Raw genomic sequence first — 14,167 nt, 5'->3', positions numbered from 1 at the left:
AAGTTAAACGTGATAGATATTATAACCCTAACCTAACCCTATAAGCTTCCAAAGTGAGGAAATTGCATTTTGCAAATTTCTAAGAACCACGCCTCATTTTTACATATCATATAAGGCGATCCTATTACCGGTACGATAGTAAATCATATTTCTGGATTTTTTTCAAAATTTGAGGCAATCGCGCAGGGACTTTTTTTTTTATTTGGAAATTACCCTATTAATTGTGTTGTATTTTTCCGTATCTGGTAGAAATTTTTCTACTAAACGTTCTACCATTACACCCTCTACCATGTTACATCCAAAAAAATAAACACGTTTCTCAAATAAACGCCTCCCTCAAATAAACCCATTCCCCCCCACCCACACTCCAAAACAATTATAATAATAAATACGGTAATGACCACAGAGACATGGAAACAGAAACACAGTAATAAATAAAATTTACTTTCAAATTAAATTGACATGTCTGCATTCATTTTCCATAGCAAATGGTAGAGGAAGCATCAGCCTAACATTTTTAAATCCCGCGAGATATGATTCAGGAGAGTACAACTGCAGCATAGAGGGCAGCAGACAGCAGTGTCCAGGTATCAACTGTTTGAATGTTTATTGTAAGTTTTATTTCTGGAAATGAACTTGTTCAATTTCATAAAAATACAAAAAAGAACCATTTGATAATCTTATAAACTTATACAACATAATAAAAAAAGTAAAGGTTTTGAGTAACACAACATAATAAACACAATATATTTTGTATGTATATTAAGACTTCAGTATACATTTTAATGCTTTTAACAAAAATGTTCATGAATTTTAAAAGAAAAGGTACAATTGTATTAGTTAAATTTATACAACACAGGTGCCTAACTGCAGGGTAATCGCTGCCCATGATTACTGGAAAATTAAAATAAATTTGTAAAACATTTTTATGAATATTAATTAGATACTCAGATGGTAGATCACAAGTACTCAACAGAAGAAGGTATTAATGTTGAAATGAAGTGCAGATATGGACCATCAGATATGCCATTAACAGGTTACAAGTGGAAGAAGATTAGGGAAGATGGCACAACAGAGATTGAGGATTGTTCTAAAGATCCTAGATTTGAAGTAACAAGTTACCAAAATAACATTCTGTCTTTGAAGATAAAGAATGTTGTACTTGAAGATGCTGCCAAGTATCAATGTGAAGTGAAGCCAGTTGATGGAGAAAAGAAGCTGGAAGATACTACACAGCTAATAGTGAAGAAAGGTAATTGTAATCTGTATTTTACTTGCCAACAAAATTGCAAATACTTTATTTTATAAAGAAATTAATGAAAAATGTTTTGTTTCTTCATTTTGTTTTATAGACCTTGTTATAATGAATATTCCTGCTGTTACTACTAATGAAGGTAGGAATTCTGATCAATTGTTGCTTAACCTTATGTGGGTTGGTGATGCTGCTGCAATATCCAATACATGTTGGTATAAGAAAGTTGAAGGTGGAGAGAAGGAACTGCTGACATCGTTGTAATAATATGTAATCTAATGTTGAAAGTTAAAAACATTTGTTTTCTTAAAACTGTAAATCCTAAATTAATTATGAAGTGACCTAAAATAAACAAAGACGGACTTTTGAATTTAGATCCGTCTTCTATAGTAGTTTTGATCTTCGGCCTAAAATTTAAAAAAATGAAAAAAAGCAATAAAAATAATGTTAAAAACAATAGTTTTAGCAACTACAGGGATCTTTAAGAAAACTGGTTTGTGGACTAATTTTGTTTTCATTTTGTCATACAATTTGATTAGACAATATTTGTGAGTGTATAATGAACTAATTTCATCCAATATATCATACTTGCAGGTATCACAATGAAGGATAATCTTGTTACACTTGGAGAAAAGGGTATTTTAACTTGCAAGTATAAAATTAAGGATAAAGTAGAAGTTGTCAATTGGTGTAAGAAGAAAGAAAACAAGTTGATATTTACTTCTGATGAATCTCAACAAAAGAAGATAGAAAAAGTGCCTAAAAGATGTAAAGCAACTTATAAGTCTAATGAAACAAGCTTAGAGTTTGAGAAAGTGGAATTCACCGATGCTGGAGAGTATCTATGTAAACTTAAGCCGAAGAAAGGCGATAGTAACTTTTTTACAGACATGTTTAAAAGAAAATCACCCCATACAACATCAGCACACTTACGTGTACAGTGTAAGTAGATTGGTGGAGATTTCTATAGGTCTCTATGAAAATAAAATAAATATATTGCCTGCATTAAAAATATTGCCAAACGTTAAAATAAGTAAAATAACATATGACCAATTACTCAACTTCCTGACACTACTCCACTTCATGGTATGTAATTCATAACAAATTATGACACTTATGACTGCATATTCAATAATATTTTAATAAATATTTTGGTTTTATAGTTAATGTGTTTACTGCAGCTGATTATGAACACGATAACACATACAGGTAAATGCATGGTTCTTTAAGTTGAATGTTAAAGTGTTGCTAACCAATTGGTTTTGAACAATGAAAGCCCTAGTGGTCTAATAGTTAGGTCATCTGCTTTGTCATCAAGCAGAATTATTTAAAAAAAAACCGTAATATATATTGGTTTTTTTTTAAATAATTTGTCAGAGTACTTTGATTTGATTTGATTTGATTTGATTTATTCAATATCGGCTCATTACAATTACAACAGAAAACATAAAAATATATAATGAAACAAAAAGCCAGGATTGTCACAAGCGAACCCAACACTGTTTAAAGACTTTCCTTTAACATAAATAAAATATAATATAAATATAATATAGGCTAAATGACGGTAAAAAAAAAATATTTAAAAAGCAAAATAAAGAAAAAAAAATGGTTAAATTAAAATCTAAGACTCAAATCAAAAGGAAGAGAGGCAATGAGAGGAGAAATCAGGAATGGAAATAGGCGAAGACTAGTCACAAAATCTCGAAACCTGCTAAGGAGAGCAAGGTCTCTTAAATCAGAGGGAAGACCATTCCAAAGTTTACAGAATCTAGGAAAGAGTGAAGATTGAAAGTTCGAGGAAAGGGTGGCCTAATTTATCAGGGGGGAGTGCACTTATATTATACTTACTCATCCCATGCACATTAGTATATAACCACATATTTAAAAAACAGGTTACTGCAGTATACTGTTAATTTGTATCCATTTTGTTCTCTTATTTTATAGACGTCCTGCAGTAGTTTTTATAAATTCTCATGTTCTTGTCTTTGTTGAGAAAAATAACTCAGATGTAATATTGAGAAGGGGAAAGATGAACATAAAGAGTTTGATTGAATGGGAAGAATCAAGAGTTATTTTACACGAAGAAGATACAAGGTATTACATTTGAGTATGACAGTAATATCTTGTTTTTAAAAAGTTGGGTTTTTTAACAGCAAGGTTGGGTTTGGGGAACACACCATGGATTTTAATTAATAATTAAATAAATTAAATACTTTGTGAACAATCTTAGGCTTAGCCATCTGGAAATTCAGCCTTTCAGAGCAATGATTTACAAACATAGGCCTACTGTACTATACAAATATTTCTAATTTTTTTATTCATTCTATGTAAGAAACACTAATAGAAACACTTTTTTTTTTGGCTATCCACAATCCATATGTGTGTGCTATGTATGTAAAGAAAATGATGTGAATGAAGTTTGGAATTTGAAGGTTTCCAATATTTTTAAGTAGAAACAAAAAATTGGAAACATGAAAATGATTAAAGATGTATTGTCCCTTTGTCAAATTCCAAAAAAATTAAAATAAAAGATTTCGAAAAAAAGTGGGACATTTTGAAGTATCATAATAGTTATTAACTTTCACCAAAAATTAGTCGAAAAAAAAATCATTTAACTGAAATACAGATGTTTTTTGGTTCAAAAAATAACTTTGACTTCCAGTCAAAGTTTTCGATCAAAACATACCTTATAATGCAATGCGCTTGTTTGGCTACTCTGTATGCATAATCATAAAACTTTCTCGCGATCTGTGTAAAAAAACACCTTCTCAACCGTGACGAGTTGTAAACAATCCTAATTAGCATCATGCATAATGTATACTCATGGTTTAAAATCTTTGTTTACTTTTGCTCGCGACTATTTTCCAGACGAAATGTAATCAAATTATTTTAGCTGTTAATTACGTAAAATTGTTGTTTTTGGCTCGAATTTTCGACTTAAAGTGAATAACTTTAATATTACTTTGATATGGCCAATTAAAATTTAGTATATTTTGACTTTAATTTTTTTGTGTTTCAAGGGACAATACATCTTTAAAATATGCCAAGTGTGTGTTTGTTTTTACTTATACTATTTACCATACAGCTTTCAGAATCTAGTACCAATTGTAACACACAACGGAAAGGTGATTCTAATGTGTGTTAAACAAAATAAAAACACAAAAGACTGGAATACAATAAAGATAGAAACTAATGATTATGGAGACAATTGGAAAGAACCATTTGATGTAAAATTTCCATCAAAAATCGAAGAAGTTACATCCCTCCTATGTGAGTATAGGCATGACCTATTCATGGCTTGTATAAAATTTGCTAGTTTTGGGAGTTGCCATGGCTAAACTGGCTATGATGTGCATAATATCTGAGCTGTGCATATGAATGTCACTGAATTTCAAATATTAAAATGTTCTTTTCTGCCATTAATGTGCTGGTAAAATGTTTTTGATAATTGTAAATATTATCTATTGAATGTCTACAGTAATTGTACTTTCCTACTTTAAATTACAATCAAATACTGACTAACCTGATAATCTATAAAGAAGAATAATGCAATTAAAACTAATAATTTGAAAATATCACTTATTCTTTTTCTCCAAAATAGTATTTTGTTAGTTTAAGTTTAAGCAGCATCTGATCTCTTTAAAAAATACCAAAATTAAATAAAAGTACTACAAACTATAAAAGTAAATTTTTATCTTTTTGTTTTAACATATATTATACACATACATTTTTTTTAGGCATTGATGGTGTTTGCTTAGAGTCAGGGAATCTGGTTCTTGCAGGAGTTTGCAATATCGACAATAATGGCAGTAAAGAAAGTAATTATTTAGGAAATTTGAATATTATTATTTATACAGTCAACTCTCAATACCGGACACCCTTGGGCGGGCATATATTTTCCGGTTTTTCGAAAGTCCGGTTTCCTGAAAACATATTTTTAAAGTCATCACGTTGTCACTGAAAATGCTTTGAATCACCGTTCGGAATGCTGCCCGGTGCGGTCTAGCGTAGGGAAGGCCTAGGCTATGATTGTGTCAAGCTAGTTTTAATTAAATAAATACTGATAGGCCTAGGCCTACTTTATTAATATTAAGCTGATTCAATTTACCTTTTTTAAAAGTTACATTATTTATACTGTACCAATAAAACATGTTACAATAGTAAATTATTGTTTCTCAATGTGTTTTTAACGGCAAAAAGGCCTACGTACGTACGGTGAACATAATTTCGGTCTGTTTATTGTTTTTTTTTCGTGAGCTAGCTAGCAGCCAGCAGCATGGGTGATAAAAATAGCAAAGCGGGGCTTTGATTGATGTGCATGTGCAGAGGTGTCATAATCAAATAAAAACGCCCACACCTGGACCGCATGTTTTTTAAGCTCCTTTATTTTGACGTAATTTGATAGCAATGATGAAAATTGATTAGGTAAACGAGCCAAGCAATAATGACACAATAATTAATTGGTAACATTTCAAAGTTTATTAACACTAGTTAAGTCAAGTTCATTCCATTTACGTTTTGCCATAATGATTTCCAAATTTATAATGATGCACATTTTTAGTGAAACATTCCTTTTTAAAGTCCTATTGCAATTGTGAATTTAACAATAATTTAAACAAAACAAAGACACAAAGTGGAATGTAAATTGAACTTGAACAATTCATATGCTAAAAAACAGGGAGTTGTTAACAACTCCCTGCTAAAAACAATAGACATTAAGACATAGCGCTTCGATGTGAAAAAGCCCTAGCCCACCGCAGTTCGATACGGAACAAAGCAATTGCCGCCTCATGGGTTAACAATGAACTGACCTGTCAATCACAGTGTAGCGCTCCATGGCAACATTATTTGATCGTACCCCGCGAAACGTCGCGCACTTCATGGTCAGGGTATGGTTAAAAGCTTTTGTATATTGTGAATGTATTGAATTTGAGTCAGCGACGACGATGTTACGTTGTTTTCGTAAATATTTGGAGTTTTTTAACTGTCCGTCCGGTTTTCAGACGCTAATTTTCGTGTTTTGTACTTCATAATTTGTCCGGATTCCGGTTTTCATAATAAATTACAGTACATTTAGAATAGGGACAAATTGGGCCCTCCAAAAAAGTCCGGTTTTTCGTGAATTCCGGTTTTGGGAGAGTCCGGTATTGGGAGAGTTGACTGTACTTGTATTGTATTAGCTTTTTATAACAGACCCTGGCATTACACATGACATTCACTTATTTTAACACACATATTTTCTATAAATACTTTTTATAGAAATAAAAATAGGCTATTGAATAATAGAATCTATTTCTTTATAGAATTATCCTGACCCTGGTTTAAAGTCCCCTTCCCTACATTTTTTTGATCTCATTTAAGGTCACTAAGTACATTTAATGTAAAAGTAAATACTAAATGGTCCTATTGAGATAACTTTTTTCGTCTTTAAACGTTTAAAAATGTGAAAAATAAGTGGATTCTAATAATTTTAGCGTCCCGCTATAAATCCCAACATGCATTGTGTACAGATTGATATTTTCGTTTTTCTTCTGTAATTCACCCACTTTTCAATTGATCGTGAGGCCAAAACAATGGAAGACTTTTTCAGTGAAAGTACCGGTTTTCCCCAATTTATATCAACGGATTCTGGCAAAAACAGAAAGACAATCAATGCAGCAACTATACAACGTCAGGCTAGGCCTATAGCTAGCATACGATGTTCGTACATTACCGATGTTTACCAGCTAGGCCTACAAAACTAAGCCTAGCTAGGCTAGGCCTAAAGACCGTCCACGAGAGGACATTTACCGTGAGCTACATTTAAGACAAGGAATGACTTGGTTTAATGTTTTTAAAGTTATATATATGCATTATTTTTACAAAACGTCACAAATTGTAGGGAATGGGTCTTTAAATAATAAGTTGTGTTTTTCATTTCCAAACACTCACACTCAATGTAATATCACAAAAAATTGTATACACTGGGACAATTGTCAGAAAAGTAAACATGATTCAGAAAATATTTTGTTGGGCCAGCATTAATACTTTTATATGAAAATACATATGATGTAATTTTGCATCTGTCATGAGCTATTAACAGTCATAAGAAATATAAATTATTTGTGTTGTTTTTGTAGGAAGCCTACTTGTAATAATAAGTACTGATGATGGTGACAACTGTAACATTGAACATGTTATTAAACTACAAGTTACATCAGGAATACATACACAAGTAAGAATACGAGTGAATTCTCTTTTCATACAATAAAATGTTTTTAATTAACACCTTGTATAACGATTTTTATTACCTGTAGGTTGTTGAATATGGTCAAGATCAAGTTTACATCATCTGTACATTGGAAGATGATAGTACACATCTTTTTATTATAAACAGCAAGGATGGATGTAAAACAGTTGATGTTGTGAATGAGAAAGAAGAGACAAATCTCGAATGCCAGGTATGCGATGTTATTTTGTATCTCTAGTGGCTACTGTCATTTCTTTGTCATATTCTATAAAGCACTACTACTTTATGCATTACACTCGTACACATTGTATGTGTTACCTCCGCCAGAAACACGAGAGGTTATGTTGCCTAGGCATAGATCGAGATTTGCGCTTTCTATGTGCACTTTTAGTAATTTATATTTAAATAGTATATAAATTAATAGTCTTATTTTTACTCGCATTTATCAATACACAATGATTATTTAAACTATATTTGCCTTATTTATGGTACATAAATTACGGTGTCATTTAAAATCTCTTAGAGTGGTATTATACCAACAAAGACAGATGAGTTCTACCAAGTAGCAGTGACAAGTCATGGAAATGAGACAAATAAGGATCTTACACTTTACTTAAGTGAAGATGGCTGTAAAACCTGGTGTCAGTTTTATACACTAGGTGCAGTGAATGCAGAAGAATCTGACCTAGCTTACTACAGTGTAAAAGAAGGGGAAGAAGAAGCAGAAGGAATAGTGTGTGTTTACAGTTATGGTTCAGAAACAAAGGGGTATAATATTGGAATGCAGTTGATTTCTAAGAAAGAAATTAAGCAAACAGAAATATAAAAATTCTGATAAGAGAAAGTTGGGTGGGGGTGGAGATCGTATTTTTTCTTTTTTGTGTTGTATTAACCACATAACATCAATGACAAATTTCAGTTGTTGAGTTATACATGTGACAAAAACTGCTTGATTTGTAATACAGATAATTAAAATAATATTGTTTTTAGAGAAGCAAGTAGTTTAGACTCTTCAGTAAAATCTAGAATGTTGATTTTAATGTGTACTATAATACTATTTTTAATCCAGTGACTTGCTTAATAATGTACTTGTCTATGATAGGTTAATGTACCATAATAATGTATTCGTTCATTAGTTTTTATTAGTATATTAATAATAATTAGAGTAATAATAATTATAGTAATAATAAATCAATAATACAAATTGTGTGCTTGAAATCAAAGAAAATGTTGAAAAAAATTCTCTGTATTTATGCATTTTGAAATACTTGTTATTATGATGTAATATTTTTATAAAATGTGAACAGTAAAGTAAAGTAAAGTCTACCTTTTTTGGTTCTGATGAATACTACAACATTTTAGTAAATAACTAATGTATACCGGAAACAGATTATTAGAAATGTCGCATTTATGTTAAACATTATAATTGTCCACAGTGAAATTCAGTCTGTTTGAATATGACCAAGTAAAGCCTAACATTGAAACATAGAAACTGTTTTTACCACCGCAAGGCTTTCGTCAAACACTTTTCATCATCACATATTATATTAAGGAATCTGTGTCTTTAATTGAATAGTATACTACACTGTACTTCATTTCATTTTGCATTAATAAATTATACTATAGTCATTGTCTTTTATTGTATTAGTTTATGTGCCCCAAAAGTAGTACACAATACTTTATGGTATGTCGGTACGATTTGCACAAAGCGAGCTTAGTTTTGTTTATATAAGGAAGTTGTCTCACTTCTACGCCAGCCAATAATATATTATTTGTAATACAGTAGTGCAGAGCGTTAATCGTGAAAAAAGAAAATTTCGTTGATTTTTAACGTCTTTTGTTGATGTTTACGTTTCGAGTTAATTTTACGTTTTGTTGCGCTGATTTTTAAGGTGTTTGTATCAAAGTCGTTGATTTCACAGTTTACAGCAGCTTCAACGTCCTGAAGGAATGTTTTAGGTTGGTTTGTACGCCTACAGTACTGTACACTAATGTAAAAAATGCTACATTTTAAAGTAATGCATTGCTTATAAAATTGAACAAGAAAAATGAATAATTAACGACGAAATTGTTGGATGTTCATTGAAGTATTTTTTTTTCCATTTTTATATCAATATCAATATTTTTTTATTTGCAGATTGTTCTGTCAGAATTTTCCGAGGCTCATTTTCGGTTAACTTTCGACATTTTGTTTACACATGATTCAGAAACAAAGAGTATAATAATGGAAAGCTATTGATTTCTAAAAAAACATTTGATATGCTAATAAAATATCTGAAAAATACGTTACTGTTTATTACATTTAAACAACACACCCTTTTTTGCCATTTTGAAATTTGTTGCCTGTACAACAACACATACTTTTTCATACAGTTTCTATTAAGAAAACAAGTATAGCTTAATTGTTTGCATAATCGATCGTTCGGTGTGACTTTTCGTTCTTCGTTTCGTTTATTTGACCAGTATTAACATAATACAATACAATATAACCTAAAAAGGCCGGACACGAACAGGTTTTCAAATTAGCCAGATGGGCCTATAAGTAGGTTAATCAATCAGTAACATTTTAATAAATTGCAATAATAGTTTCATGTATTAACAAAGTAGAATTAGGCATGTAAGATGCGAGAGAAAGTTTAAAGTTACTATCTACTACTTTCTATTATTTTACATAACACTTTTCTAATCTTCTTCAACTTGTTTATGTTGCAGCAGTAACATAATTGCTATCAAAATACTGTAACACAGCATCATATTTGTCACAGAATTATAAACCGCGCTGAGACCTCGGTAACTTGTAAGCAGCGTTCATCACTGTTTTACAGTATTTCGAATGCTACTGGTTGTTATATGTATTAACAAAGAACTTTAAATGAGTCGCCTGTGCTACACAGAGTAGGCCTCGTATCTTGTATCATCATAAAGGTACGATAAACAAAACAGTTATTGTTTTCATTTGCATAAGATGTTTTCAGTGTGACTTTCTATACAGTTTCTATTACTACAAGTTACATTTACATAAGAATTGTTTTAAACTTTATCAATTAACAGATCTTCATTTGAAAATTTGTTTTCATTAATTAACTACTTGTAAAAAAAATGCAGTAATTATCGATAACAATCAGTCTGTAATCAGTCTGTTCGAACATGGAGGAAAACATATTTTTATTTTTTCCTCCATGGTTCGAAATAAACAGGCCTAACAGAGAAGATGGTATCGCTCACCTCTTCCAAATTACAAATTTCTATGTGTACCAACCATACTTTATCATGGTTATCTTATCTTAGGCCCTAATTTTACTATTCATTAATTTGTAACTTAAACACTTATTCGAGATGAACGTTTAGTCGTATAACTGTTCACTATAATGTGGTTCTGCAACCCTTTCTTTCTGTGACTTAATACAATCACGAGGCTCTTCATAAATAACCTCTTGACTTGAAGAAATAGGACTTTCAGGAGTTTGACATTCGATTTCAATCTCTTTTCTTTCCTAAAAAAACAAACAAACAATAGCAATAATAATTAGTTGTAAAATGTTATCAATGTATGTGCTATGTCGTATATAAGAAGGTTTATTAGTCACTAACAAATTCATGGTACTTAAAAACAAGTTTAGATTGCTTATGATATAATTAAATATACTGGGTATATTTATTAATGTCAACAGAATCTTGCCTACACTGAACGTTATTTTTTGTTAAGCTTAATTCCCACTTGGATGCAACGTGTTGTTGATTTTTTCCCGCTGTTCACTCTGTCAAATCAAAAACAACTTAGACGTTTATTGAGTACAACCATAGAGGAATTTATCCATGATACAACAATAGAATATTGGAAAATTATGATTTCACTCTCCAATTGATTCTGTTTTGTTGGAATACTTCAACAGCGTCAAACCACAGAGTTGTCAAAATTGATTGTAAATCTGTTCAGTATTAATGTATTTAGGTTTTTTTACCTGTGTTCTTGTCCTAAATTGGACTCTGTTGAGCTCGCTGTAAACGTCAACATTGGATTGAGTTTTCACTTGGCATTGAAGATTTTTATATTTTGAATGGACTTCTCTTAATCGTCTTTGCTAAAGAAACAATTTCAATACAAAGTATTAGTTTGTTCGTTGGGTGCTTAAAGGAATGTTTATTCATCATCTTGACTTAAAACTGTAAACAAAAAGTACTTACAGCAATATAACATGTAAGAACAGAACCAAGAATGAATGCAATGATGATAGCCACAATTAGTAGGCCTACCGTACCCACTTGAAACGAATCATCTAAAACTTTAGAAAAGAATTAACCGTTAGTTTGGTTGTGAAATCATTGCAAATACTTATTTTCAATACTGGTCTAAAGTGGTTGAAAGTAAAGTTGAAATGTAATCATTCAGACACTAACACATATTACTTGGTAAATACAATATGGTGACATACCTTTCAAATTTTCTGTAGGCCCATCTGTAGGCATATCTGCTTTGGGCCTACAGTTCTCAAGTGATGTAGAGGCATTAAGTTTTTCATTCTCTGCATAACATGTAAGATTTGATGAACATATCTCATCATTAATTTCTATAGTTGCTGTATTTTCTCCTTTCTTAACCACTTCTCCATCTTGTAATATCAATACTGATAATGGCTTGGGATGGCCCTCTGCTGTACAGGTTGCAAAACAATCTTCATGATTGAATGTTGCGATCATATCTAATGAGGGAAGATAAAGCTTAAAGCTTAAGAAAATGAATATTCTTTTGGAATCGATATAGGCCTAACAGCAAGAAAATTAAGCTTGTTATTACAGATTCAGTTCATCACACCTTTATTTAGTTATGAATATAGCTGGGCCCTTTCAGAAGAGGACCCACAGGACTCTAAATGAAAGAAAAAGAAACGAAAGAAAGAAAACTATTAATAAACAAAGCAAATTCAAAAAGTTATTTTTAATTATGGGACCCTTTCTAGAAGTACAGTACAATATATGGTAAATGATGAACAAGAAAACTATTAATAAACAAAGCAAATTATAAAAGTAAATGAAACATTCAAGAGGTGGAGGAGTAGGGGCAGAAAAAATAATAAGGATATTCAAAATTTAAGTATTCAGAATATAGATACAGAAAGTTTATTTTTACAAGAAAACAAAACAAAGGAAAACCAAACAGTGGTATTTTTTTCTAATTCAACTTATCGAAACTTCAGATTACTACCGTATATTACATAAAAACTATATTTTTGATCGGCTCATATCTTTAATAGTAGGCTATCATTAGATACAAACAAATATACCACAACATATATTTTCTACATACAAAATACTTCCAACTGTTTTACGGCACTAGTTTTAGCATCAACTCCCTTAAAATGATCACTCTCGGCTTTACATGTGTATATACCACTGTCATCCATAGTGGCTGATTCAATCTTAAGGGCATTGCCGTTGGTATTTATCTTCTGTCCATCGTTATACCAAGTAATGTAAGGAATAGGATCACCATCAGGTTTACTACAAGTAAATGTGACTGTTTCACCTTCATAAGCAGTGCTTGCTGAGGCATTAAGACGTGGTTGATCCAAGTCTGAGAAAAACAATACAAAAAACGAAAATAATGGTATAAAAATAAAACAATTTACAAATGGAAGAATGAAAGACATTTATAGAGTAGATCTAGTATTAATGAGGCATTAAGACGTGGCTGATCCAAGTCTGAGAAAAGGTATAAAACAAATTAGACAGCAGACAAATAAAGATGTAGTCAACACAAATTACAACAAAAAGAAGTGTAAAAAAATAGTATTATGCCTATTGGTACTCAAGAAAACTCTAATTCCGGAGTTATACTATTGGCGTGACGTGGGAACATTTACAATTATAGGCCTACAATTTTTTTTTTTAATTCATTAAGAATGTCGGTTTATGATGTGTTTTTTTTTTCAGGCTACATCATGATTATCTGTTATACTCACAATATACAGTTAGCATAGATGGACTTAATAATTTAATCAATCCATCTGCGGTTTGTATCTGGCATCTAAATATTCTGTGAGAATCGTTTCTCAAAGGATGTAAGATCACCAGACTAGCTTCACCAGGAGCAGTGTGTAACTGGAAACGTCCATTTTCCATCCTTTTATCATTCACAATTCCTGGGTTGATTGTTACTTCTTCTTCATTTAGTTCATCCCATTGTATTGCATCAGGTGTAGAAGTAAATTGTGAATAATCACAAGTTATCACCACTTCAGCATCGCCTTCTTTAGCTGTCTGGTTAAAGGTCGTTTGACCATGTGCTTTAAAATATCAAACATATCCTACTGTTTATATTTTACCAATGATAATTCAAAATTGTACTGTCTCAACCTAAAAAAATATATATTCTAGATAATACAAACAAGTAAAAGAATAAAACTGCTCTCAACCAACTGTTTTTAGTTTCATGCGTTTGTAATCAATGGTTATTGAAAAATAGTTCAATAGTAACTGGCTGAATAAAAAGTGTATTTGTCGTTTAGTTGTTGATTATTATATTTTAATTATCTTACCGACTAAAGATTGTATATATACAATAAATAAAATTCCCTTCAAACCCATCTGAAAAAAAAATAGAGAAAACAACTTTTTAGTAATATTGGTTTACAGCATGGAGGAAATCTATTATATATTTCTTCCATGAATAAAGTTGATATTATCTA

General features: G+C 31.1%; 2 protein-coding genes across 3 annotated transcripts in view; one reads left to right on the top strand and one right to left on the bottom strand.

The window, feature by feature from the left end:
- Nucleotides 1-9,109, top strand: part of LOC144849745 (uncharacterized) — a 51,123-nt gene extending 42,014 nt beyond the window's left edge. For both annotated transcript variants that reach the window (XM_078706775.1, XM_078706776.1), the window contains 11 exons: nucleotides 486-611; nucleotides 944-1,252; nucleotides 1,353-1,394; nucleotides 1,847-2,194; nucleotides 2,416-2,461; nucleotides 3,197-3,346; nucleotides 4,338-4,522; nucleotides 4,990-5,070; nucleotides 7,372-7,466; nucleotides 7,549-7,692; nucleotides 8,005-9,109. In XM_078706775.1, coding sequence (XP_078562901.1) covers nucleotides 486-611; nucleotides 944-1,252; nucleotides 1,353-1,394; nucleotides 1,847-2,194; nucleotides 2,416-2,461; nucleotides 3,197-3,346; nucleotides 4,338-4,522; nucleotides 4,990-5,070; nucleotides 7,372-7,466; nucleotides 7,549-7,692; nucleotides 8,005-8,307 — 1,829 coding nt within the window. In that variant the 3' untranslated portion in view covers nucleotides 8,308-9,109. The remainder of the gene's footprint in view (nucleotides 1-485; nucleotides 612-943; nucleotides 1,253-1,352; nucleotides 1,395-1,846; nucleotides 2,195-2,415; nucleotides 2,462-3,196; nucleotides 3,347-4,337; nucleotides 4,523-4,989; nucleotides 5,071-7,371; nucleotides 7,467-7,548; nucleotides 7,693-8,004) is intronic.
- A 1,573-nt stretch (nucleotides 9,110-10,682) lies between these two features.
- Nucleotides 10,683-14,066, bottom strand: LOC144851050 (netrin receptor DCC-like). The gene is made up of 7 exons (XM_078708571.1): nucleotides 14,018-14,066; nucleotides 13,442-13,765; nucleotides 12,787-13,053; nucleotides 11,915-12,181; nucleotides 11,667-11,764; nucleotides 11,444-11,563; nucleotides 10,683-10,975 (listed from the first exon to the last, which is right to left on the bottom strand). The coding sequence occupies exons 1-7, from the start codon at nucleotides 14,064-14,066 to the stop codon at nucleotides 10,826-10,828; spliced, it is 1,275 nt and encodes a 424-aa protein (XP_078564697.1). The 3' UTR covers nucleotides 10,683-10,825.
- Nucleotides 14,067-14,167: the final 101 nt, after the last annotated feature.

This window comes from Antedon bifida, chromosome 8, assembly GCF_963402885.1.
Source record: "Antedon bifida chromosome 8, ecAntBifi1.1, whole genome shotgun sequence".
In the NCBI taxonomy this organism is placed as follows: Eukaryota; Metazoa; Echinodermata; class Crinoidea; order Comatulida; family Antedonidae; genus Antedon; species Antedon bifida.
Note: the sequence above shows the minus strand (reverse complement) of the source record. Positions and strands in the feature narration are given on the sequence as shown.

Bases quoted from the DNA above. Each gene is read 5' to 3' on its own strand.
- LOC144851050 (XM_078708571.1), bottom strand. From the start codon at position 14,066: ATGGGTTTGAAGGGAATTTTATTTATTGTATATATACAATCTTTAGTC. The intron at 13,766-14,017 runs GTAAGATAATTA...GATATTTTAAAG, and splicing joins ATATATACAATCTTTAGTCG to CACATGGTCAAACGACCTTT. The intron at 10,976-11,443 runs GTAAAAAAACCT...TTGTTTTTTTAG, and splicing joins AATTTAGGACAAGAACACAG to GAAAGAAAAGAGATTGAAAT.